Below are 25,569 nucleotides of genomic sequence, written 5' to 3'. Positions count from 1 at the left end.
ATAAGAAAGCATTCCATCACAATTTAATTGGCAGTTTTTTCTCTGATACAGGAGAAATGGTGTGCTATGAAATCTGACAGAGAGCCTCAGTGCTGAAACAGGATTCCCGTGAGATTACAGTTGCTAGTCTGTCTGGCCTTGGGCAGACAGTCTCAGGAAGGGGAGAGCATGGCTACAATTTCCCTCACGCAAGCCGCCCCACACCTATAATTGTCCCTGACAGACCCCTCAGAAGAGAAGCTATCCCTCTCTGTGTGGAATAATAATCAGTTCTGTCTATCTGTCTGTCTGTCTGTCTGTCTGTCTATCAAATTCTGTCTTTTTACGCTGCCTCAGAAATCTAACATTAAATCATTATCATCATAGATGATATAAAATGGCATTTCAAGGGACCAGAAGGTGTAAGCATTATCCAGGTGAAGTATCATGGCAGCATGTAGCAGGTCAGAGCAGTATTACCACCGTCAGACTTGTGTTTATGTCACACCTGTATGTATGATCTTGGGCAAACTACTTGTCTTTTCTTTACCTGTACTTCTCACTGCAAAGCAGGACTTAGAATAAGTAGATCTTATAAGTGTTATAATAAGAACTATGGGGAGACAATTACTGTGCTCAATGTAGTGCTTTTCATAAGAACAGTTAGAGATTTTAAAAAATGATTAGAATATATGTTTAGCAATTGAAACTTAAATCTGTTACTCTTAATGTATTATTTGATAATATAAAGAATGACATTTTACAGAAAGGAAGATAAAAGGTAAGAAAGGTTAGACACACATGGTGATGTCTGCCTATGATCCTAGCATTCTCAGCTGAGGAAGGAGGACTGTGAATTTGAGGACAGCCTGATCTTTATAATGTGACAATCTCAAAAACCAAACACTAAAAAGATATAGTATGCAAATCAAAAAAAAAAAAGGTTAATGTGCCTGGGTCTAGTATTCCAAGAGGCAGAGGCAGGTCAATCTTTGTGAGTTCAAGGCTAGCCTGGTCTACACATTGAGTTCAATAATAAGACCCTATCTCAAAAAACAAAAAGTTCAATGTAACATTCTTAATCTTATGATTTAAGTACACAGTTGGTATATATATCACACTGTATTCTATATGGTTGGGTGGTCATAATTTAGTATAAGTTCAAGTTTTTAGAGAAAGTTTGCAGCAGCAGATTAGATTTCTGAGACTAATATGAAAATTGTTCTTGATCCTAACTGTTAATGGTAAGTATGAGAAAGGCTGGAGGGATTTAAAACTTGCAAATTCTAAAGATGTTTTCACCTTGAGAAAAAAGAAAATTCTTTTTGGATTTTCTGAGCCTTTCCATCTTAGGTAAAAATCCTGTCCCAAGCTACGTAAGAATTCAGCATCTGTTCACAGTATGATGGCTGTAGCTTAAGGGTGATCTTTTTATTTTTAAGAGGAAATTTTATTGTGTTTTATTTTAGTGCTCAGTGACCAGTGACTTGGATTTCCCAGCACAAGTCATCCCACTAAAGACCCTGAATGCAGTCGCGTCGGTGCCCATAATGTACTCTTGGTCACCCCTGCAGCAGAATTTTATGGTATGTAAGTAATATAGCTTCTATCTGTTTGGTAATGTACTTAAATAAGAGACATGTTAATTTTTGTCATGGTGATAAAGATAAAATAATTTTTAAAGCTACCAAAATGATATCACTTGGAGTGATTTTTTTAAAAAGTAGACACATGAAAAGATGGAGTTTATAGTTCTTATTCTTTAAAAGTGCAGTGTTCTGTGACCTCATCCTGACTTTCCATTTTGTTAACTGAGAGCTTGTCGTCAAACAGTTTAAGGAAAAGTTCAGAGATAGTGGCATCCCTTTATGTTAGTTTGAGGCCAGCCTGGTCTGCATAACAAAGAACACCGGTACAAACTTTGGTAATAAAATGCTAATATTTAATTCTTAATGGAAATAGAGTGAAGGAAAGTAGAACAAAAGAAATTGAAGAGTGTGTTCTTGGCTTGTATTATTAAAGTCAGTCTGACTAAAGAAAGTCAGACATGTTGGTATAGGCTTGACTTGTAATACTAACACTGGGGAGGTGGAGACAGGCTCCTTGGCTGGCCAGCCAGGCAAGCCTAATCAGTAATCTGTAGTCTAAAGTCTAGAATAACTCAGAGTGTGTGCTCTTGAAGAACAACAGGCAAAGTTGGCTATTGGCCTCAACATACACATAGTCATCATGTCCTCATATGAATGCTGCACGCATGCATGCAGACACACACACACACACACACACACACACACACACACACACACAATAAAAGCACCTTAACTTTACTCATTTGATGTGTGGAATGAAATGCTGAGAGAATTTCTTGATGAAGTTAGAGACTCGCTGTACAGAATTGCTTCCTGGAAGGTTTTTGTCTTGCTGTTGTTTGAACAGCAGACATTTGTAGTTAGTGACTTTTCTTCCGCTCTGACGGTGTCAGCTAAAGTTACTCTTGTGATGTTGAATAAATGTTTGCATTTAAGGCTTTACTGAAAAATACTGCATTTGAGAATCATTTTGGTACCTTAAAGGAGGCTTCATATTTTCAGATTGGGATTGTGAAAGAATCTAATGTTTAAAATTGCCAGAGGATAGTTTAGATCATTTTTGGGCTTTGGTCAATGACCAAAACAAATTAGGTGGCTGTTATGGCTAACATATACTTTAGGGAACAAAGGTTAGATGGCTACCACTGAGAAGATAAAGTGGACAAATATTTAATTTTGACTTACTTTCAAAGAAATAGACTCAGTTTAGATGGGAGTTGTACATGCAAAATGAAATGAAACTTGAGATGAGCGCAGATATGCTTGAGCCTGAGAGAGAGAGAGTGCAGATATTCGTGGACCTGAGAGAGAAAGAGAGAGTGTGCAGATATTCGTGGACCTGAGAGAGAAAAAGAGAGTGTGCAGATATGCTTGAGCCTGAACAAATACATTAATCTCTACATTTTCCTTTTGTACTTCAGACTTTGCTTTTGTCTCAATTTTCATTTCCTTCTTTATCTAAACTTATAATGAACTCAAAGTTTGTTATCTAGTGATCATTTGAAAAAAATGTATCCTCCTGTTTCTTAGTTGCCTGATGGTCACCTATGTCTCTCATGGTCTTTTCTAGTGTGTTCTTTCCTATTGACTGTTGTCACAGTCTGGTCCTAGGCTTATAACATTTAATTCTTAAAATATTTCCCGTGACCTTGAGTGAATCTTAGCCAGTTTGTCCTGTTTTTCAGAGTTAATTTTCTGAAACTCAAAATTTAATTACTTGTTCAAGGCTTGTACGGGCCTGCTGTAACTTAGTTTCTTTATACATGCTTCAGAACCATCCAGTCGTATATAGTTGCTGTAATTTTTGAAACTTTTCTTCTACTATTGTTGGCTTTTGTCCTTTGTGTTCTCAACTATTCTAGTCTCCTCCACACTTTTCTTGGCCCTTCCCAGCTGTCTGTTAGAATTTGATGTAACTTACCCATCCTGTTTATTAGCACTATCAACTTTGACGTACGTCTCATTCATCAAAGTATTGAAAATATTTTCTGTCACTGTAGAATATTCTGATTTTACAAGCATAAACCATTTTGGCATAAACTTTATAACAGGATCCTTGATACTCTGTTTCATATCTGTATCAGTTATTTTCTTGTTGCTGTGATAAATCACCAATTCCCAAGCAACTTATAGAAGGAAGGGCTTATTTGGGCTTATGTTTCCAGCAGTGGTAAGACTCCACCATGGCAGGCAGAGGCGTGGTGGCCAGAGCAAGAAACTGAGAGATCGTAACCTCAACTGAATTAGAAAGCAGAGACGAGGTGGGCAGAGAGGGAGAGAAAGAACTAGAAGTGAAGTAAGGCTATGGAATCTGAAAAGCCTGTACCCAGTGACGTGCTGCTTCAAGTAAGGCTGCACCTCCTTAACCTTGTAACATCACTACCAACTGGGGACCAAGTGTCCAAATATATGAATCTATGGAGGATAGTTCTCATTCAGACTACCGCAGTATTGCTTAGAATTTTATGTATTGAATACCTTACTTCCTAGATCATCAAATGAAGTCAATAACTCCTTACTTTTTTGATGATTATAGTTTATTTTGATAAGTCACATTCATCGGTTTTAGTATAGATGCCTTCCATTTCAATATGCAATAAGAATGTCTTAAACTTGCAATTACAGTGATATTTCATTTGTATTTTAATAAATAAAGCTTGCCTGAAGATCATAAAACTGCTACACTAGTCGGCCTTACAGACCAGGCAGTGGTGGCACACATCTAATCTCAGTAGCCACACTAGCTTGCCATAGAAACCAGGTGGTAGTGGTGCACACTTTTAATTCCAGCACTAGAGAAGATTATAAAACAGAAGGAGACAGCTCTCAGACACAGTCTCATGCTAAAATTCCTGGAGGCAGGCTCGCTATTTCAAACTGAGGTAGAAGTAAGAGCCAGTGGCTGACTATTTTGCTTTTCTGACCTTTAGGTTGAACCCAGGTATCTGTCTCTGTTTTTTATTAATCATGCTGTCTCATGTAACCTGCAGCAGTTTTCTTTCTTAGAGATTCTCTGCCACCCACCCCACCCCTTTGATTTTTCAAGACAGGAATTCTCTGTGTAGCTCTGGCTGTCCTGGAATTTACTCTGTAGGCCAGGCTAACCTCGAACTCACCGAGATCCGCCTGCCTCTGTCTCCCTGAGTGCTGAGTTTAAAGACGTGCGCCACCACCGCCCAGCTCTTAAAGGGAAGATTACATGTGAGATTAAATACAGTTATAATAATTAAGAGTTTGTTCTAAAGATCTGGGTAAAGACAGGTGCTCTTAATACTGTTCTTAATTATTCATTGACTTTTGTATGTGGTACTGGGAATTGAGCTTGGTTTTCAGCATGCTGAACAAGTGTCTCCCATTTAATGAGCTATATTTGTGTGTGTGTGTGTGTTTGTGTGTGTACACACATGTATATGTGTCTGTATCTGGGTAGCATGGCAAATGTGTGGAGGTCAGAGAACAGCTTGTTGGGAGTTAGTTCACCTATCACATGAGTTTGTGGAGTGAACTCTGGTTGTCAGGTTTGGCAGCTAGCGTCTTTACCTGCTGAGCCATCTCTCTGGCCCTTGCAATGAGTTTTAAAAATATTTCAATAATTAGAATACACCTGGTTTTAATTTTTTTTTTTAATTTTAGGTGGAGGATGAAACTGTTTTACATAACATTCCTTATATGGGAGATGAAGTGCTAGATCAGGATGGCACTTTCATTGAAGAACTAATAAAAAATTATGATGGAAAAGTTCATGGAGACAGAGGTGAGCTATATGTATATTCTCTTGGAGGCCTTGCTAAAGACTTGAAATGCTTGGTTTCTTAAGCATAGGGTTTACAAAAAAAATTTTGTAATAAAATTTTTGTGCTTGACTATCAAGGGCTAGCCTGGGCTTACAGACTACATTTTTAGTGTTTCTTTTGTTTTTCCATTGGAAGATCTTATTTGCTTCTTGGTAACCACCAGTAACTGGTTATGAACTGTAGCAGCAACAACATGTAGATTTTATAGGAATGGAGTGTGTGTATTTGGTAAGCTTTAAGTAGTAAAATTAATTAGGTTTAAGGTTCTATTTATGGTATGTGTGCCTGAAGCTTTTTTCTGAAAAAGCTTCCTTGCTCAAAATGCCTTTTGTCAGGGCTGCCATAGCTCCTGAAATTGAGTGAGTCATCAGAATCCAGAATTCAGGTTTCTGTGTGCAGGAGGCTCCCTTGATATCTATGAGAAGGGAGATATGATCATATTATAGTGGAAAATAAGGTTTGAAGTGGCCAGTCAGTGGCACAGGTTGGGAGAAGGCTAAAGCCACAGGTCTGGACGTCTGGGTCGGGGTGATCCCTGAGAAAGCAGTAGATGCTGTTTTCTTGCTGGCTGTGAAATGCTCTTGACTGCCTTACCTGCCCCATGTTACAGTGCTGTGCTGATAGTGATGACTGTTCTTCCAGATTGGGAAACACACACATAATCTTGTGTCCGTTACACTTTCCCTCTCTTTCTTACTGACCCTTAGAATGTGGATTTATAAATGATGAAATTTTTGTGGAGTTGGTAAATGCTCTTGGTCAGTACAATGATGACGACGACGATGATGACGGAGACGACCCTGATGAAAGAGAAGAGAAACAGAAAGACCTAGAGGATAGTCGAGACGGTATGTTTTAGTACTAGTTTTTGTATGGGCCTTTCATCATTCTTTAAGATAACTGTGTGGAGCTAGTGGGCAGTTCAGTGGGTAAAGGTGCTCACCATCAAGCTGAATTGAGTTTGATCCCTGGGAACCTGCACTGTGGAAGAAAAGCACTGAGTCTCCTAAGCTGCCCTCATATCTTCACATGACTATGCACTGTGGCACCTAATAGCCATACACATTCATGTAAATAAATGTATAAAACACCCCATGTGTGGGTAGAATGTAGCCCCCCTTTCTTTTGTTAAATGTCATTGCTATTATTTTTGTTTTTTGAGACAGGGTTTCTCTGTAGCTTTGGAGCCTGTCCTGGAACTAGCTCTTGTAGCCCAGGCTGGCCTTGAACTCACAGAGATTTGTCTGCTTCTGTCTGCCAAGTGCTGGGATTAAAGGTGTGCGCCACTATTGCTGACTTTGTTAAATGTTATATGTAGTATATCAAATATATTCTCTGCAACATTTCATTCTCCACTTGAGCTTCTTTATTTCCTTTGCCAGGCAAAGGAATATAATCCTTTTGGACTTTGTTGATTAATTATCATAACCGTCTTTATAATAACATCATATATTATGTGCGTTGTATGTTGACTTCGTATTCACCAGCTCACTTACCCTTCCACAGCTCTATAATGCAGGTATTGTTATCAGATCCATTATATACTGGAAATGGGTTTAGAGAGGCTAAAAGCTAAGGAACTTACTGAAGATTGCAATAGTGGGAAGTGGAGCCCTGCGCTCCAAGGTGGTGACCTAGGTCTGACTCCAGAGCTGTACTATTGCCTGCACACTTGTTAAGGATTGTTTGTCCTATGGCAGGAGCCCAGAACACTGCCCCCTACTCAACAAGCCTAGGATTAAAAGCATAGTAGAATTTAGGGGAGAAGTGCGATTTCAAAAGGCATGGATTCTTTGTAAGAGAAACACGCCTTAAGGATCAACTGGATGAGCGCAAAGTTCTGCATGCGCTGGCAGATCTGAAAGAGGATTAGTGAGATTACTGATCATCTCTGACACAAAACTGTTAGTTACAAATAATCAAAATCTGAGGGTTCTGTCTTCCAGGGTTCTTAAGATGAATTTTATGTTTGTCCATCAAATATTCCACAGGCTTTTCCATTAGAAGGAAGTGATAGAGCTTATTGGCACATGCCTGTAATCTCAGCACTTGAGAGTGAAGGCAGGAGAGTCAGAAGTTCAAGGTCACCCTCAGCTATGTAGTGAGTTTTACTTCATCTTGGGCTACACTAGGCAAACCTCCCTCACAAAACAAAATAAAAACCCCAGCCAGTTGTAGCTAGAGACACTAGAATAGAGAAGTGGGCTGGTGAGATGGATCACCAGGTAAGAGTGCTTGCTGAGTAAACCCCGGTGACTTGAGCTCTCAGAAATTGTCCCAACCTTCACATATGCACATGGTGCACACGCTGAAGATAATAAAACAATCATCAAAAGTTTGAAGTCAGCCTGTTCTACTTTGTTGCAGGCCAACTAGAGCTACATAGTAAGAGTCTTTGTCTTCTTCCCCAGCCTCCCCCAAAATGAACCAAAGTTGATAGTTTTGTTGAGATACTGTGATGCAGAGAAAATGCTAAAACCTTGTTTCTTTCACCTCCCTCATCACACCTCACTGTTTAGATAACAAAGAGCACTGCCCGCCTCGGAAGTTCCCTGCTGATAAAATTTTTGAAGCTATTTCCTCAATGTTTCCAGATAAGGGCACAGCGGAAGAACTTAAAGAAAAGTAAGTAAGATCTAAAAAAAAATAAAATAAAAAAAGGGCAATCTTGCATGTAATTCATCATCTGGGTTTATATTAAATGGAATCACTGTGTCTGATGAGGCATTTCATAGTTCACAGCTCACATGCTATTTCAAACCCAATCTCTCACACACACACCCTACACCCCATTCTTGTACTGTGTGTTATAAAATATTTATTGTATAGAGATAAGTACAAATGAGTGTTTATGTACTCTTTGCACTAGTATATTGTAGCAAACGATTTCTGGGCACTGGCAGAGATTGTTATATTTAATTGAGACTAATATAATACCCTCTTCTGTGATGTGCCTGAATTGTATTAATGAGTTTGATTCTTGCTTTGCCATGCACAATACTATGACTGGTTTTTTGTATAAGTAAAGACTGTTATGGGTTACATATTTTCTTATTGTGTTTTAGCTAAGGTAAACATAAAAAAAATCAAACGCATGGAAACCTTTTTGAAATTTTATTTTTAAAAAGTGATTTTTCTTTTTGTTTCTCTTACTTACATGTTTCGCTTGTTTCTTTAATGTCAGATATAAAGAACTCACTGAGCAGCAGCTCCCGGGTGCTCTGCCTCCTGAATGCACCCCAAACATCGATGGACCAAATGCTAAGTCTGTTCAGAGGGAGCAGAGCTTACATTCATTTCATACCCTTTTCTGTCGGCGGTGTTTTAAGTATGACTGCTTCCTACATCGTAAGTGTAATTATTGTACGTTTTCATTTTCTATCTTTGTTGTTGAAATATTTCTTAAAGCCAGTGCTGTCACTTACCGCACTAGGATGGCCAGTGTATCTTGTAGGAAAGGTTGAGAATATGTTACATTCTTGAATTGTTACTTTTACCTTGATAAAGGATTCCTCTGGCATATTTTGTACACATTTAATTCCAGTTATTGCTTCCCATTAACTTGGCATACAGGTCAGTGACTCTTCACAAGGCTATTTTCTAGTGAAGTTCTGATAGTGAAGAACTCATAGCTCAGAGAAATATCGCTGATATTTCTGAACAAGTTTTACTAAGTAGCAAATTGGCTGAAAAGGCATTTATATAAATAAGTTCTTGCCTAATGTTAAAATATTTTATTTCTTTTTGATCCGCTGAGTAATTGTTTCATAAGTACTTGCATTTCAATACAAAGCAAAACATAAAGTATTCTTAGTGTCAGTATGAAAACTTACTTTCCCCTTGACATTTCTAGGGAATGAGGTATCTAGTAAAATTTCCAGGTAACTAGAATTTGCCTTTGTTGACAGGGTCTTACACTCAGTAGTGGCAGAAGCTAGCCTGAACTGCTGATTTCTCGAACCTCTTGCCTCAGCCTTCTGAGTGCTAGAATTCCCAGAGCATACCACCACATTCCACTAAAATTGGAATTCCCTCCAGGCTAATATGTGGGTTGGTTTGTTTTCTGTAGTTTAGGGATTGAACCAGGGCCTTGCCCCTGGCTGGGCACATGTCATATCCCTATTCTTGAAACTTGCAGAGTATAAAAAGTGTCAGTTAGTTTTAAGCACACATTTGAAAATGTTTGCACTTTACCAGCACTTTGTCTAGTTAATAAATAGCTTTTCTATTGCAGTTCGTTGTCCTTATTCCGTGGTCATAGCTTTAGGAGCCATTGACTCTGGGAAGTTGCTTTCTCCTATACTAAATAGCCCTGTATTAATTTGCTCTTTTGAGTACATGAACATACCTTTTTTATTTTTTTGAGACAAGGTTTCATTGTATAGACAAGGCTGGCCTTGAATTCACAGAGACCCACCTGCCTCTGCCTCCTGAGTACTAAGATTTAAGGGTACGAGCCACCGCACCTGGCCTGTGGTGACACTTACAGCTATATCTTTCTCACCTATTTTACAATTTTTTTTACTTTATCTGTTTTTATTTGTTGCGTCTTTCCATTTATAATTTGTTGTAATACAAATTTTGGCCTGGAAATATTAAAGAGTGTGTGTGTGTGTGTGTGTGTGTGTGTGAGAGAGAGAGAGAGAGAGAGAGAGAGAGAGAGAGAGAGAGAGAGAGAGATTATGGTATTTTAATCTTAAATTAGAACACTTGAAGGTTTCTCCACTTATAGCCCCGTCTCGTGTTGACTGTGCCCCTCATCTGAAGTGATGCTTTGGTAGTGTCCGTACCTGGGAATTTCCCTCTATCTGTTAGACAGTGAGTGAGCGCCTTACTTGGATCTGTCAGTCAGTAAACTTGAAGTAAAGTTACATTCCAAAACACAAAATAATAACACTTTGAAGGCATCCACTGCCTCTGGCTCTAAACTAAGTCTGCGCTTTTCCCTCAGCTCTCCCTGAGCCTGGAGGAAGGGGGTGTGATGGAGATGTCCCATTTAGGTCTGAACATTCTTCAGTCTCATATTCTTGGCATCCTGGCCAGTTGTGGGTCTCTGTGTTAATCACATCTACTGCAAATAGAAGCTTCTGGAGTGATAGTTAAGAAATGCATTGACTTAGGTTTATAGTGATGTTACTAGAAGTTGAGTTAATACTTTCTCCACTTGGCAAAATAGTAGTATTAGGCTCTCTCCTATTCACAGCATTGGTTGAGTGATTGCTTTTGCATGTAAGCATACTTTTTGGCACATATGTGCCTTGTGTGAATGTGGAAGTCAATTTGTTGAAGTTGGTTCTCTCCTATTGTGTGGAGTCTAGGAATTGAACTCAGGTCATCAAACTTGGTGATAAACGCCCTTACACCTGGTGGGCCATCTTGCCAGTCCCTTTAAGTGTATTTTAAGAAGAACTTATTTTGAGCTAAAACAAATTCACAACACATTAGCGCTATAATCTGAGCATTATTGAGGCAGAAGCAAGATTTCTTTGCCTAGGCTATCTAGCACAGCTTTGGTCAAAACTAAACCAACACAACAAAAAATCCAGCTACCATTAAAAAGGTTTGTTTTTTTGGAACAACTTGGGAACTTAGCTCAGTGGTTGAGCCTTGCCTAGCAAGGACCTGGATTGCATCCCTGATATTTAAGGGGAGAAGATAGAGCAGAGCCTTTGTGGGAAAGGTCTTTACAAACGCTACCACCACCAAAGAAAAAACAGCCAAAAATCCCACGTGGTTCCGTTAATATCACTTTTTTAGCCAAACTACGATCATTTTCATCTTGGTGATTTTGAATAGTTATGGTGTTTTCCATCTTGTGCCAGAACAGCTGGTGCGCACTCCCTGGAACCGAATCTGCCCTCGGGGGCATCTCTCTAGATCCATAGCAAGTACAGCCATTTTCTGCCCCATGCCCAGGAAACTGACCTTCCTCTAGAAATTAAGCAATCATGTCGGAGCTCAGCATGGTGATAAACGTTTGTAATTCTAGTACTCAGGAGGCGAGGCAGGAAGATTGCCCTGAGTTTAAAGCCAGCTTGGGAAGATGCGACCCTCCTATCTCATCCCCCTGCAAAAAACCCTCCCTGCACAGAGGAAATTGTAGATGCCAGGATATTTTTTATAAAATTAGGAAATAATGGTTTCTTTTTACAATATTTTTACTTGTTGGAGATACTAAATACTCAAGTAAATGTTTGTAGTCATAGTTTATGCCCATCAATCATACTTGCAAGGGGAAAATAAAAATTATGAAACATTCCAGAGTTTGTCTTGTATTTTAACTTTCTTGGAGGTTGGAGGAAGAACGGTGTATACCTGTGGTAGGTGGAGGGAGTTGTATAAACTACATACTTGGAAGATATTGGTAGATTTTTCCAGTGGATCTGTCTGGGGAAATGAAAAAGTAAACTTAATAGCCACATTCAGATCCTTTGTGTTTATTTTACAGCCTTCCATGCAACACCCAATACGTACAAGCGGAAGAACACAGAGACAGCTCTGGACAACAAGCCTTGCGGACCACAGTGTTACCAGCATCTGGTGAGATCTAGTGCTTTCTTTCTCTGGAGGGCTCTTAAGAACGTGGTGGAGGAGGTGAAGCAGTGCTAATGCTGTCTGGATCCATACTTACATGGCCACATGACAGGCAGTGTTCTCACCCTCGTTTCTCTCAGAGCTGTGCACTGCACAGTGTAGTCTATTAATCTTGTATTACTCTTTGTTATCTGTGTTACTTCTTCAGCAATGTTTCTCGGTCTTTAGGATCAAGGACTCTCTACAAAGTTTATGAGCGTATGAGGCATAGATAGCCCACTTAAGACACCAGAAGCCCAGTAATCGTGTGCAGATGTTCCTAAGCCTTTCGCATGGACGTATCCCATCTGTGAATGTTTTAGGTCACTTGTAGTTTGAGCTGTACCATAGATCCCACAGGTTTTCTTTCTTTTTTTTTTTTAAGTTATAGAGATTAGGAGTAAGGGACTAGGAAAATATGAGGCAGGAAAGTTGTTTTTTACGGGTACTATCTTATTTTTTACCATTTCCCCTCTTTGAACCAAGCCACTCCTACCTAGGAACTAAGTGGGTATATATTGCCTGTTGGATTTTGGACAGAAGATTCAATGAATGGCACCTACAGAAGGTATCCTATTTTTAAGCAATTTGGTTTTTGTAGAGTGAAGTATAAAACTGTTGGCTCCTTTCAAACTTTTCCCTTCTATTTCCATTTAAAAAATAAATAAATAAAAATTACAAAAAGGAATTCTTGAGCACTGTTTTATATTCTTTATAAGGCAGAACTTTATTGGCTCATCTAAAATGTTTCTGTGGTCTCTTTTACAAACCATACTCTTACCATTGTTTTATACTTTCTGAGATTGGATTGTGATACTTCAGAATGCAAAATGTCCCCTTCTCTTGTTCCTAAAAGTTCTTTCATGTCTTCCTGTGACTTTGCATCCTTCACAGGAAAAAATATTGGATGTTTTAATAGTAAGACCGGAAGTGACTAAGTCATGCATGTGTATGTTTTGTGTCCTTGTATACTTTAAATAATACTTTTAAAGAGGTATGTATTATTTTAAGCTTTGAAATAGGAAGTCTGACTTGACACACTTTAGTGTGTGAGATTCTCTTTTAAGTGTTTTGTATGTTTATGTAGAAAAAAAAACCTTATTACGCAAAATACTTTTATATTTTAACTTTTAATGTATTTTATAAATTCATCATGTAGAACTGCCTTGCCTGATTTTGCATCATTAGAACAAAATATTGAACCTATTTTTATGTTTCTGAAATCTTGGAACTATCAAAAGCAGACGAAAAGTTGGGTATGTTGATATACAAATGACTCTGGTAATGGATACCATGATAGACTCGTGACCAACTTGTCTTATTATGCCATGTCTTATTCTGTTCCACCAAAATTAAGGTTTAGAACTTTACCCTGATGCTTCCTCCATTTTTCATTTTGCAGGAGGGAGCTAAGGAGTTTGCTGCTGCCCTGACTGCTGAGAGAATAAAGACACCACCCAAACGCCCAGGGGGCCGCAGACGAGGAAGACTCCCAAATAACAGTAGCAGACCCAGCACCCCCACCATCAGTGTGCTGGAGTCAAAGGATACGGACAGCGACAGGGAAGCGGGGACTGAGACTGGGGGAGAGAACAATGATAAAGAAGAAGAGGAGAAGAAAGACGAAACGTCTAGCTCCTCTGGTGAGATACGTGGGATCCGTGGGTTTGCTGTTGCTTTGAAAGTTGAACTTTCTGAGAGTTAAGATCACCGAATGCGTGTAGGTAGGTACAGATGGCTGGAGTTACAGGCAACTGTGAGCCACCTGACGTGAGTGCTGGGAACCAAATTTAGGTCCTCTCTGTAAGAGCAGTATGCTCCCTAACCATAGAGCCGTCTCTCCAGGCTCTTACCTCTCTCCCCTTCCATTGCTAAGTCCGAGAGTTCTCTCGGTGCTCTGGCTGACGTGTTTGCGCCCTCCCCACTGCCTCCTGCCATCCTTGTCTTCCAGTAGGAAGGTCTGACCCTCGCTCTCGCTGTTGGACCCTTCCCGTTCCATCTGTCTTCGATGGAGCATGATGAAATGAGGACCTATGCATAGTTTTGGTAGGGAGAAAACAAATACTGCTGCTGAGTTTATCTTTTATTTACTGAGTTTTAGTTCTTTCAACTCTGTGAACAATACTGTGAATGACAATAGACCCCATATGTGTTTATTTGGTAAGTCTGTGTTAAAGGAAGCAGAATTTCATGGGTTCTGTGGGGGAGGATGAAGATCTTTCTGATATTCTTTCTAGCTTTACTTAATTCTAAAATACAATTACGTGCCTTGTGTTTTTCTTAAGCATACCCCGATTTTTGCTTGTTCATTTTGATTTTTGCTTGTTCATATTGTGTGTGTACACATGTGTACATGCCATGGTGTACATATGAATGGCAGAGAATAAACTCTTGGGTGGGTCCTCACTTTCATCTTACTTAAGATCTTCTGGTTGCTTTTCCACTGCCTTCTCTGGGCTAGCCTGACCTGTGCACTGCTGGAGAGTCTCCTGTCTCTCTCATCTCCCTGTAGGAGCGCTGGGATAACATAGCTTGTGCTATGTGTCTGACTTTGATGTGGCTGGTCCTTGTGCTGGCATGATAAGAGCTTTTACCCACTGACTCATCTCCCAGTCTCTTAGTCATTATTCCTTGACTAGTGCTAACATTTGGTTTTGTAGAAGCAAATTCTCGGTGTCAAACACCAATAAAGATGAAGCCAAATATTGAACCTCCTGAGAACGTGGAGTGGAGCGGTGCTGAAGCCTCCATGTTTAGAGTGCTCATCGGTACTTACTACGATAATTTTTGCGCCATTGCTAGGCTAATTGGGACCAAAACATGTAGACAGGTAAGCATGTGTGTTCAAAGAGATTTAAGTACAGGGATACTAGGTGCTCATTGTTCAGACTTGGAGTGTCTTAATTCATTCTGTTCATCTTCTGAAAAGAATTATTTCTCTCCTTCCCTTAAGAAAATTAAAACAGGCCGGGCGGTGGTGGCGCATGCCTTTAATCCCAGCACTCGGGAGGCAGAGGCAGGCGGATCTTTGTGAGTTTGAGGCCAGCCTGGTCTACAAGAGCTAGTTCCAGGACAGGCTCCAAAGCTACAGAGAAACCCTGTCTCGAGCCCCCCCCCCCAATTAAAACAGTAGTATTCTTTAGCTAAGTTTCTGAATTTCCCCAGTTTAGAATTTAATTTGAATGTGGTAGATCTAAATAGACAGAATTGAAATTTGACCAGACTCTAAATTTAGCTATGCTCCCAATGTGATGGACAGCAGTGATTTCTACTGTGTATCTATATACCTGGCACCGTCGCGAGAGAGACGAACATTTTCCCAGTATACAAAGGCATGGAATGGCTGCTCATGTCGCTCTGCCTCTCACCTAGGTGTATGAGTTCAGAGTCAGAGAGTCCAGTGTCATAGCGCCTGTCCCCACTGAGGACGTGGATACTCCACCAAGAAAGAAGAAAAGAAAACACCGGTGAGTCTGCTGAGGAGCCATTGCTGCTGCCGGGCTTCTCCCAAGAACAGGAGTCCGTTCTCACTTGAATGATTCTGAAAAATCTTTACACTGCCCTCAGACATAGAACTAGAGAAACCTCATTGCTCTCTCATGGCTGCTGTGACTTTTTATATGTGCTCACTTCAGTATACTTGCTATATCAAGTCATAAAAATTTTGGTTACCATATTGGATTTTGGTTGAGAAAGACATATTGCACTACATACTACACAAACAGTTCCTTTAGCCATTTGGTAGGGAATGTTGTAAGGTGTGTTCCTCCTGTGCTCTCTGGGCCAGTGTTTGGAGTGTCTTCCTCTAGGAACCCGGGTTTTTGTACCGTGCCATTACACACTACATGTTTAAAGTGTTTAAAGTGAGCTTCCTCCAAGTCTGTGCCTATTGCCTCACATAAAGACTTACTGTGAATAAATGTACAGGATGCTTTTGTAAAGGTAGAGCCAGGGAAACTATGACTGGAACACCCCCTCCCCAACCTACTGTTTTTTAAAATGAAAATGTAGTTGAGTAAGTACGGGAGCAGTTAGGTTATGCTTCAAAAATTCTATATAGGCCCATATTGTATGTATTTCACTGCCATTGTAAATCATTTAAAACTTTAGAGAGATTTTCCCATGGGAACAGGAATTTAGGCTTTACTAGATGCTTCTAAATTTTTGGTTGAACAATTTCTTACCATGCAGTTCAGTTGGATGGTTAATGATGCCGAAATTATGGAAAATACCAATATCCATGTAATTCAGACAAGACTAAGTCAGTAGATGTGCATAAGGCCTCCATAGTCTTATAGGCAGCATGGACAAGTGCTTTCTTGCCAGGGTTTTGGGCACAGCAGCCTGAGCTGCTTCCCAGGTCAGTCTGAGCTGAAAAGTCAGCAGAGAGTGATACTGTCGGGCGCATCGTGGCTTTTCGGCACTGCTGCGTTCATTACACAGACAGCTTCACTTAAACAGGGCTTGGGTGAATTTGTAGTCGGTTGTTCTTGCACTTTCACACAGAAGTTTCTTTTTCTTTTTTTTTTTGCAGGTTGTGGGCTGCACACTGCAGAAAGATACAACTTAAAAAGGGTCAGCATCTTCCCATTTAACTTCATTATTAGCCTAAAACTTGGTTTGTTGTAATTGGTTTAGAATAGAAACTGGATTGAAGTTTTGGTTATTCTGATTTAATTGACTTCTACTTAGCAAATGAATTTAAATGAAATGTGTCTGTTGCTCCCCAGTTACTGCTGTTCAGGAAGTGAGATGAGTCGGATGGAGTGAGGTAGTGAGACCAGAGAAGCAGCCCTTGGCAGGGGTTTAAGCACTTGGGGGGTGGGAGGTGATTTTTTTCCCCGCAGGACTGTGTGTCTTTCAGTGAAGGCAGCCAGTGAAGGACGTTCCAGAGGTACTGGGGAAGAATGTCTTGTTAATTGTGATGATCATTTCCCATCTCCCTGGATTCATTGGCTGCGTGCTGTTATCTTTACTCAGACGGCTCCTCTAACCATGTTTACAACTATCAACCCTGTGACCATCCACGACAGCCTTGTGACAGTTCGTGCCCTTGTGTGATAGCACAAAATTTTTGTGAAAAGTTTTGTCAATGTAGTTCAGAGTGTAAGTATTTGTTGCTTTGGTGCAATTGCATGAGAATTGAATAGGCCTTTGGTCAGCAACTGAAATGGTGATTAAATTAAGACCTCAGGACTGGGAGTGCTCTCTTATAGCTTACTATAGGAAAGCTACTTAGTTTACAAGTATTCATTGAGCCTTTATGTGCTAATGTCTAGTCAGCCTTTTGGGCAATGTGAGTGTGTGTGTACACACGAGTTAGGCAGAGTTGTAGTAATGGATTGGATTTGTCTGTTCTTTTCTTTGGTCCTTTGAATTACAGTAAAGTGACATAGACTGTAAGGACAATCTACCCAGGCCTTTTGTGGGCATCAGAGGAGTGAGTTAGAGCTTTAGTTTTCAGAGTAAAGGAAAGTAGCATATGGGCAGTAGGTGTTTAGACTCACTTAACGATGCTGTACAAGGAATTTGAATAGCAGGGGATGGATGAGAAATACGGTTTATTACACTGGTTCTCAGCCTTCCTAATGCTGCGAACTTTTAATACAGTTCCTCATGTTGTGGTGACCCAAAGCCATAAAATTATTCTTGTTGCTACCTCATAATTGTATTTTTGTTATTGTTATGAACCACCATAATGTTACTATTTTTGGAGATGGAAGTTTGCCAAAGGGGTTTTGACCGACAGGTTGAGAACTGCTGGCTTATTGGAATGGTCAAGGGCCATGAATACCATTCAGTCCAAGACCTCCCTTCACCTATTTAATCATAGAACTTAGATTCATGTGCCATGGCACAGTTATAACATGGACGACAGAACCCAGCAGTGCTCGTCCCAGTCCTAGCAGCTTCACATTTGCTGCTCCATTTCCTCATCCCTACAGTGCAATAGTAAGGGGAGGCTGTGAGGATTCATGTGCTCAGCAAGACATTGGCTACGTTCCTATAAAGGATTGTATAAGGTGATGATTGCTGCATATGGTGGTGATGGTGATGAAATTTATCCCTGAAGGTCAAAACCGCTTTCCTGGATGCCGGTGCAAAGCTCAGTGCAACACCAAGCAGTGTCCATGCTACCTGGCTGTCCGAGAGTGTGACCCTGACCTCTGTCTCACCTGTGGAGCTGCCGACCACTGGGACAGTAAAAATGTGTCCTGCAAGAACTGCAGTATTCAGCGGGGCTCTAAAAAGGTAAATGACAGTCATGATGAAAAGTTGTGTCACCCAGTGGCGGTGGTGCGCACCTTTAATCCCAGCACTCGGGAGGCAGAGAGACCTCGGCCTGCTCGTCTGCCTGCCGTGCCGTCTCACGTGTGACTGTGCTTGTTTTCTAGCACTTACTGCTGGCCCCGTCTGATGTCGCAGGCTGGGGGATCTTTATCAAAGATCCTGTACAGAAAAATGAATTCATCTCAGAGTATTGTGGAGAGGTAAGACAATCATAACGCAGTGGTTTTGTCTATAGCAGCAGCTTGCATCGTCTTGGTAGATTTCACTGGACAGTCCGTATTAGAATGAACTGGTATTAAACACCCTTTAACCCAGGCTTGCTTGTAGACTTGGTTTGCATAGTAACTAGCTAGATTGGTTTAGTTCTTGTCATGTTTGGCTTTTATTACCTGGAGATAGGGACTTGAGAACAAGAGCTTTGCTGTGTGAAATTGGTCCTACTTAATTGGCAGATGAGCTAATGGGGACCCAGAAACAACAGCATTACTAACTCGGCCGTTTTAGTTGTAGGGCTGGGGGAAAGGTTGTAAGATAGCTTCTGAAAGTCACAGTTTGCATTTTTGTTTTGTTTTATTTTGTTTTGTTTTTTTACTCAGCAGAAAGACAGTGCTGTCATTTTCTCTGGGCCTATCGTTTAGGACTTAGAAATCTCTGATTTGGAATTCTTAGAAATGTTATTTTGGTGTCAGACAGTGGTGGCGCGCGCCTTTAATCCCACCACTCAGAATGCAGAGGCAGGCGGATGTCTGTGAGTTTGAAGCTAGCCTGGTCTACAGAGCAAGTTCCAGGATAGGCTCCAAAAACTCCACAGAGAAATCCTGTGTTGAAACACAAAAAGCAACAAGTCATTTTTGACAGTTGAGTGGGTAAAGGTACTGTGCCAGGTTGGCCTTAGTTCCTAGGACTCACAGGGTGGAAGGAGAGTAATGATTCCACAGGTTGTCTTTTGACCTTCACACATACTGGGGCATGGGCGCACAGTTGCTTTCCCCATAAATTAATAAATAAAATGTAATGAAATTTAAAAATTCTCTACTATTGTACATTCCTAAAAAGGGAAGAGAATTTGGCTACTGTGACCCCTTGAAGAGGGACCAAATGCTGGCTCTCTCGTGTCCTAACAGGTGTGAACAATTTCTTCCTGCATCTTCTTCCTTTTAGATCATTTCTCAGGATGAAGCAGACAGAAGAGGGAAAGTGTATGACAAATATATGTGCAGCTTCCTGTTCAACTTGAACAATGGTATGTTCTGAGCTTTGGAATTGATTTGGGATCTGATTGCTGGTTGAGGTCAGCAGGATGCTGGGAATGAGGCATCTGTCCACAGAAGCAGCTCCTGGAATTTCTTATCCCCAGACCTGGGCTCGGGGCTGTGTGAGGACAGGGGAAGTCCCCATTAAGTAGAAGGGCTGTGTTTGCAGGAAACCGAGTCCCAGCCACTGCCACAGTCTCTGGCTGTGAGGGGACATTGTGTCTCCCACTGATGTGGCTTGCCGCATGTTCCCTGGGACTTGGGGTCTGTGTAGTTCAGCACCATTCTCAGTCAGTGCCTCTGACCTGGGAGACAGGCACATTTGGGGAAGCACCCGTGGCCCAGGATGCTGCCCACAGGTTGTGAGGAAGGCAGCAGCTTGATCTGTGAAAATGTGTGTACGCAGTACTGATATTCAGAGAAACTTACAGCTGGACTAATAGAACGGTTTTGTTTTGTTTTTTAATGAAAATGTTCTGTAGAAATATTGTAATCTTAAATGTTAATATGTCTACTTGTTGATGTTCAGAGAAATTTGACAGGACCACATTTTTAAAGCATGTTTTGCTCAGCAATATATAATTGAGAAGTCATGGCATTTGAGAGCCATATTTAACAACCAGAGATTCATTTTAATCTAGAATAGCATTTTCTTCCAAATGTCATTTCATATTGAATGAAATTGAATGTATTATTTGCTTTTGAAGTGGAATCCCGAAGAACTCCTCCTAAAATAGCTGATCCATGATTGAAACTACTCACTGGATTGGTTTTTCCTTTTAGATTTTGTGGTGGACGCAACCCGCAAGGGCAACAAAATTCGTTTTGCTAATCATTCCGTAAATCCAAACTGCTATGCAAAAGGTAAGCTTTTAAGTTGGAATTGCCAATTTCATGAAAAAAATTCCTTTTTTTTTTTTTTAACCAAGTGGTAGCACACTTCAGTACTCTGGGGCCCTTGCGTGAACAGTCGGGGTCCCATGGCCTGTCCTCATGCTCACTACGAGCCCCCATGTTTCTCTTTCCAGTTATGATGGTGAACGGTGACCACAGGATAGGCATCTTTGCTAAGAGAGCCATCCAGACTGGTGAAGAGCTGTTTTTTGATTACAGGTTGGTAAAATACACTTTTAGTATAATCTATGGGCTTTCCCTTTCTGTACTGAGGGCTGACGTAAAAGGCTGGTTTTACGTTCTTTACCAGATCTACACCGTCAATGGAAGGGGCATTCTTTTAACTGGAGTCCCTGTTTGCTGTGGGCACCAGTAGAGAGGTATATGTTCCCTCAATGTAGGTTCTCATGTGTTGATTATACAATGCTTATTTGAAAAAAAACAAAAAAATAACAAACCCCATGCCGAAACCTGCACTTAGCACCTGCTGTGACCCCTGGGTTTGTGGTGTCTCACGGCACATCTGTATTCTACAGCACCCTTTCTCGCTGATGCAGTTTGTATGTCTTTATGGGTGGGATTGTTAGCGTGTGCTACCCAGTCACTGGTCACTGGGTTCTCTCTGGGGACGCTGACAGTAGAGCTGAGTGTAGAGCTGCACTGGCAGGAGGAGGCTGGCAGTGCCGTCCACCGGGCTGTGGGGCAAACCTGACGAAACAGTTATTTAAGGCGATCAGGAAAAGATTTCTAGTTAGAGAATTCTTGTGGCTGAATGTCCGCCCCACCAAGAAGCTTAAGTTGCTGCAATGGGGTCCTGTGTGTGCCTAGTTCTAGCACATAATGGTGTATAGCTGGAGGGAATTAGGTGACATCTGGTGACTGAAATAGGGTCCTCGTGGGGAGGTCACTACGAGCAGGCCAGGGTCAGACAGGCAAAGCTGTCCAGCTTCCTTAGTGCCCGTCTTGGCACCTATTCTCCGACTCAGCACAGCCATTGGGGTTGCTCTTTGGCACTAGCCACTCTTTCCAAATCATGATTTTGCCTTCTCAGTATTAGACCCAAACATCACAATGTGGAGTTGGTTCAGAGCAGAGTGCTGCAGGGCACAGGGAGGGCTGGGGTGCTTCTGGCACAGGCATTCTCTACTAGTAGTGATCAGTGGCGGATGCATGCTTCCCTTCATGCCTACAGTTGTGTAGTGGGGTGGGGAGTGTGTGTTTTTAGGGACGTAATTCTCCACATCAGCAGGCTTGGTCTTCCTAATATTGGACAGTAGTCATTTCCTGTTCATGTCGTTTCAGATACAGCCAGGCTGATGCCCTCAAGTATGTGGGCATCGAAAGAGAAATGGAAATCCCTTGACACCTCTACCTCTTCCCCTCCTCTCTGAAACAGCTGCCTTAGCTTCAGGAACCTTGAGTACTGTGGGCAATTTAGAAAAAGAAAATGCAGTTTGAAATTCTGAATTTGCAAAGTACTGTAACAGTAATTTATAGTCATGAGTTTAAAATCGACTTTTTATTGCCTTCTCACCAGCTGCAAAGTGTTTTGTACCAGTGAATTTTTGCAATAATGCAGTGTGGTACATTTTTCAACTTTGAATAAAGAATACTTGAACTTGTTGTTGAGTTGCTTGTCATAGAGCGTCACCAGCTTATTCCAGAAAGACTACATGCAGTGGAAAAACTTAGGAGCTTTGGTTTTCCAGTTGTCCATGAATCTTTAGTAACTAATGAACATTCCGGCATAGCACTTCTTAGATACAGTGTTACCGTTGTCTTTTAGTCTTGAGTGAACTGCACTGTGGGTTCTGGACAGTCAGCAAGGAAAGTGACTCAGCAGATGGTTTGTACCTCAGGGAAAGCTGTTCACCCTCCAGACCTGCTGTCCAGATGAACATATACAGCTTAAGTTCTATAGTTCAGACATGGTTATAGATGCTGGCAGGCAGGTAAGTTCCCAAACCTAGCCTGGGCTGCCTGGTGAAATGGTCTCAGAAGACAGAAGACACACATCAATAATCTAGTCATAGTTTAAACCTCCAAGGGACTTAAAATAGCCCCCTCCAAATCCCTGCTGGGGACCGGAACTTCCTTGACAGTTCGTGAAAGCAGCAGGGTGACTGCTACAGCTTCAGTGTGGAGGTGTTCACCACAGCTCAGTCAGCCCTCTGGTTCATAACCTAATACCAAGTGACATTTTCTAGAGTTAGATATGCCTTCTAGTTATAAAGCTATTTTTAAAACCTTCACTTTCACATATACTAAAACTTGCTTTATTAATTTCCAAGATCGTTTCTGATCATATCAATTCATAAGGCACTGCAGCTTGAATTGATGTAGGTCAGGAGGGACTCCAGTGACTGCCCATGGCTGCTGCTTGTTTTACACTTGGCACTTGCATGGAAGCAAAGTGGGTAGCCATATTTAGCTGCTGAGGTGGATAACACCTTCTTTTAGGCAATTTCTTTAGATAACTTAATGGCCTGCCTTGTTCAAACAGGCAAACGGAGCACATCTGTTTAGTATCATATATGTTCAGGGTCCCCAGAGAGTGCCTGGGATCAATAGTATCTACTGACGTAGCTCACCTGGCCATGGTTCTCATCTCCAGATGTCAACGGTCAGAATGAAGGGTTCAGATAGAAGAGCTCCTGATGTGGCAAGTCTTATTAGTAGAGAGTAGTTTGCAGAACTTGTGTAAAGTCCAGGCTGGCCTGAAACTTGCTGTGTAGCTGAGAATAACCTTGACCTCTTGAACCTACTTCTCTGTAACATGAAGGAGTGGCAGGCCATTTCCCGCTGCCTGGCTCCCGCCTAGCTTTACCCGAAATAATTACACGGAAACTGTGTTCATTTAAACACTGCCTGGCCTGTTATTTGTAGCCTCTTATTGGCTAACTCTCACATCTTGACTAACCCATTTCTAATAATCTGTATGTCACCACGAGGTCGTGGCTTACTGGCATGAGTCTAGCCAGCGTCCCTCCGTCTCGGGAAGGGGAATCATGGTGTCTGCTTGACTCTGCTTCTTTTCTCCCTGCATTCTGTTCAGTCTACTCCACCCACCTACGTTCTGACCTATTAGGCCAAGCAGTTTCTTTATTAATTAACCAATGAAGGCAACACATAGAAAGAAGACCCACCTATATCATTTCCCCTTTTTCTGTTTAAACGAAAAAGGCTTTAACTTTAACATAGTAAAATTACATATAGCAAAACACTTATAAAGCAAGAATTGCAGTTAACAATATTTAGATCTATTTTATCTTTTATCATAACTAAGGAAAACTATAACCATTTTCAACTCCATCAAAGACTCCAGAAGGATATAATATTACTTAAGTAAACAAGAAGTAAGCAACTCCCAAAACTCTAGAAATGACAGAGACATCTTGCTGCCTGGATAGTCACCCAAAGTTCCTCTTACTGTTGGTGCATCCATCTTCAGCCTACAGGCCCATAGTATCCAGCAGACATTTCCATGAAGCAGGAAATTCCAAAGACAGTTCAATCAATTACTTTTGTATCCTGCAGAATGTCTCTCAGACTCTTTCACGAATCAGGAACCCTGAAAGACCATCTCACCTTTAGGCAAGTTCAGCAGTCCTCTCCCTGTGGGTTCTCTGTGTCCAGTTTATACAACAGTCCAGGCAAGAGCAGTTTCTTGCCCAAATGACTATCAAACTCCATAAGAAGCCTTTTCGATGCCCATCTTCCTCTTGAAGTAGATTGGTGCTGCCAGGAGCAGATGTGTCTCATTGTCATGAAAAGCCCTAAGTTATTAAAACATTAAATGCCATATTCTGTAGTCTTTGAAAGATATGAAGAATGCCTATTTAACTGAAATATATCTCTACATATCTAGAAAATCTAACTAACATGACTACAAGCTTGACTATTATTGATGATTATCCATTAACAACCTATATTTCCTAATTATACATCATTTTTAAGTGAGCTACAATCACAATACCTTGGTCAATATCAGAAATATATATACATATAACAAAATTGACCTTAAACTTGTATCAATAAATCAAGATTTATACCAATGCAAATTATTCATACCTATATCGTATCCCCCTTTAAGTGTAAAAGAACATTTATAAACAATATCTGGGAATATGGACGTAGTTATTTCTCTCCAAATTTTCCTGCTGTATAGGGGTGCTGTTAATCGGGGCTTTCACAATAAAACCTGTGTGCTAGGTTCATCTCAGTTGGCAGTTGAATGAAGTAATTTTTTGAGGGTGTTCACAGTAACCTTTCAGGGCGGTGTGGTCTATCATACCATATTGGGAGAGAAGCAATCCACAGGGTCTCATGCTCTGTGAGAACAAAAGAAGAACCTCCTTTCCAAAGCATCATGTCCTTAGACCCAAATTCTGAAGTCATAATACCCTTATGATATCCATTCTAGTTTAGCTTGGCAGCCCATATAATGAAATGTCTCTCACAGTCAAAAAATTCAGAGAAAATACAATATACAGAATCTAAACTCTGGATTTTTCATTTTTACATGGCTTATTTTTGTTTATTTCTTTTAATATACAACTATCTGTACTCTCTCTTTAAAGACTTTATCCTTTTTTTAAAGGCATTAACTTTAAGCTGTGATGTTCCTAGGTCAAAAACAGGTATTGTGGGGCTTGCCCCGCCCAGCCCAACATGGCGGAGTCACTCGTGCCTCTGAGCCGCAGCACACATTGACCCCCTTTTAGGCACAGAGCGAGTCTAGTTGCCATCAAACAAATTTTTAGCACTTTACACCAAATGCTCAATTAAAAAGCTCTGTCTGGTATTTTATTTTATTTTTTTTTTAAAAGATTTATTTATTTATTATGTATACAACATTCTGTCTCCATGTATAACCGCATGCCAGAAGAGGGCACCAGACCTCATTACAGATGGTTGTGAGCCACCATGTGGTTGCTGGGAATTGAACTCAGGACCTCTGGAAGAGCTGCCGGTGCTCTTAACCTCTGAGCCATCTCTCCAGCCCTCTGTCTGGTATTTTAAAACCACCATTTCTGGTAGACCTGATCCCGCTGCCTACTTACGCAGGAAGAGCCCAGACATGGGCATGGTCTCAGTTACTTTATTTCCGGCCCAGAGTGAGCACACAAACATCTGGGCCCAGAAATGCTCCATAGCTGGAGATTGCACTGGTGGCAAGGCCCAGGAATCAGCGTT

At 41.0% G+C, this 25,569-nt stretch overlaps 2 protein-coding genes across 10 annotated transcripts in view; one reads left to right on the top strand and one right to left on the bottom strand.

The window, feature by feature from the left end:
• Positions 1 to 21,996, top strand: part of Ezh2 (enhancer of zeste 2 polycomb repressive complex 2 subunit) — a 35,848-nt gene extending 13,852 nt beyond the window's left edge. For 2 of the 9 annotated variants that reach the window (XM_085683723.2, XM_085683720.2), the window contains exons 3-19: positions 1,449 to 1,565; positions 5,202 to 5,322; positions 6,070 to 6,210; positions 7,882 to 7,987; positions 8,547 to 8,710; positions 11,811 to 11,902; positions 13,338 to 13,578; positions 14,596 to 14,765; positions 15,308 to 15,402; positions 16,470 to 16,510; positions 16,916 to 17,041; positions 18,009 to 18,187; positions 18,331 to 18,426; positions 19,388 to 19,469; positions 20,263 to 20,343; positions 20,508 to 20,592; positions 21,676 to 21,996. In XM_085683723.2, the coding sequence (XP_085539849.1) occupies positions 1,449 to 1,565; positions 5,202 to 5,322; positions 6,070 to 6,210; positions 7,882 to 7,987; positions 8,547 to 8,710; positions 11,811 to 11,902; positions 13,338 to 13,578; positions 14,596 to 14,765; positions 15,308 to 15,402; positions 16,470 to 16,510; positions 16,916 to 17,041; positions 18,009 to 18,187; positions 18,331 to 18,426; positions 19,388 to 19,469; positions 20,263 to 20,343; positions 20,508 to 20,592; positions 21,676 to 21,736 (1,998 nt within the window). In that variant the 3' untranslated portion in view covers positions 21,737 to 21,996. Of the gene's footprint in view, positions 1 to 1,448; positions 1,566 to 5,201; positions 5,323 to 6,069; positions 6,211 to 7,881; positions 7,988 to 8,546; positions 8,726 to 11,810; positions 11,903 to 13,337; positions 13,579 to 14,595; positions 14,766 to 15,307; positions 15,403 to 16,469; positions 16,511 to 16,915; positions 17,042 to 18,008; positions 18,188 to 18,330; positions 18,427 to 19,387; positions 19,470 to 20,262; positions 20,344 to 20,507; positions 20,593 to 20,683; positions 20,754 to 21,675 lie in introns of all 9 variants that reach the window. The other 7 variants (XM_085683721.2, XM_087901641.1, XM_085683727.2 and 4 more) reach the window with 4 other exon arrangements.
• Positions 21,997 to 23,225: 1,229 nt separating this feature from the next.
• Positions 23,226 to 25,569, bottom strand: part of Cul1 (cullin 1) — a 66,013-nt gene continuing 63,669 nt past the window's right edge. The window contains exon 22 of the mRNA XM_087901640.1: positions 23,226 to 24,149. Within this exon, the coding sequence (XP_087757766.1) occupies positions 24,138 to 24,149 (12 nt within the window). The 3' untranslated portion in view covers positions 23,226 to 24,137. The remainder of the gene's footprint in view (positions 24,150 to 25,569) is intronic.

Source organism: Myodes glareolus, chromosome 25 (assembly GCF_982192425.1).
Source record: "Myodes glareolus chromosome 25, mMyoGla1.1, whole genome shotgun sequence".
Taxonomy (NCBI): Eukaryota; Metazoa; Chordata; class Mammalia; order Rodentia; family Cricetidae; genus Myodes; species Myodes glareolus.
The sequence above is the reverse complement of the archived record's forward strand: the minus strand, read 5'-3'. Positions and strand labels throughout refer to the sequence as shown.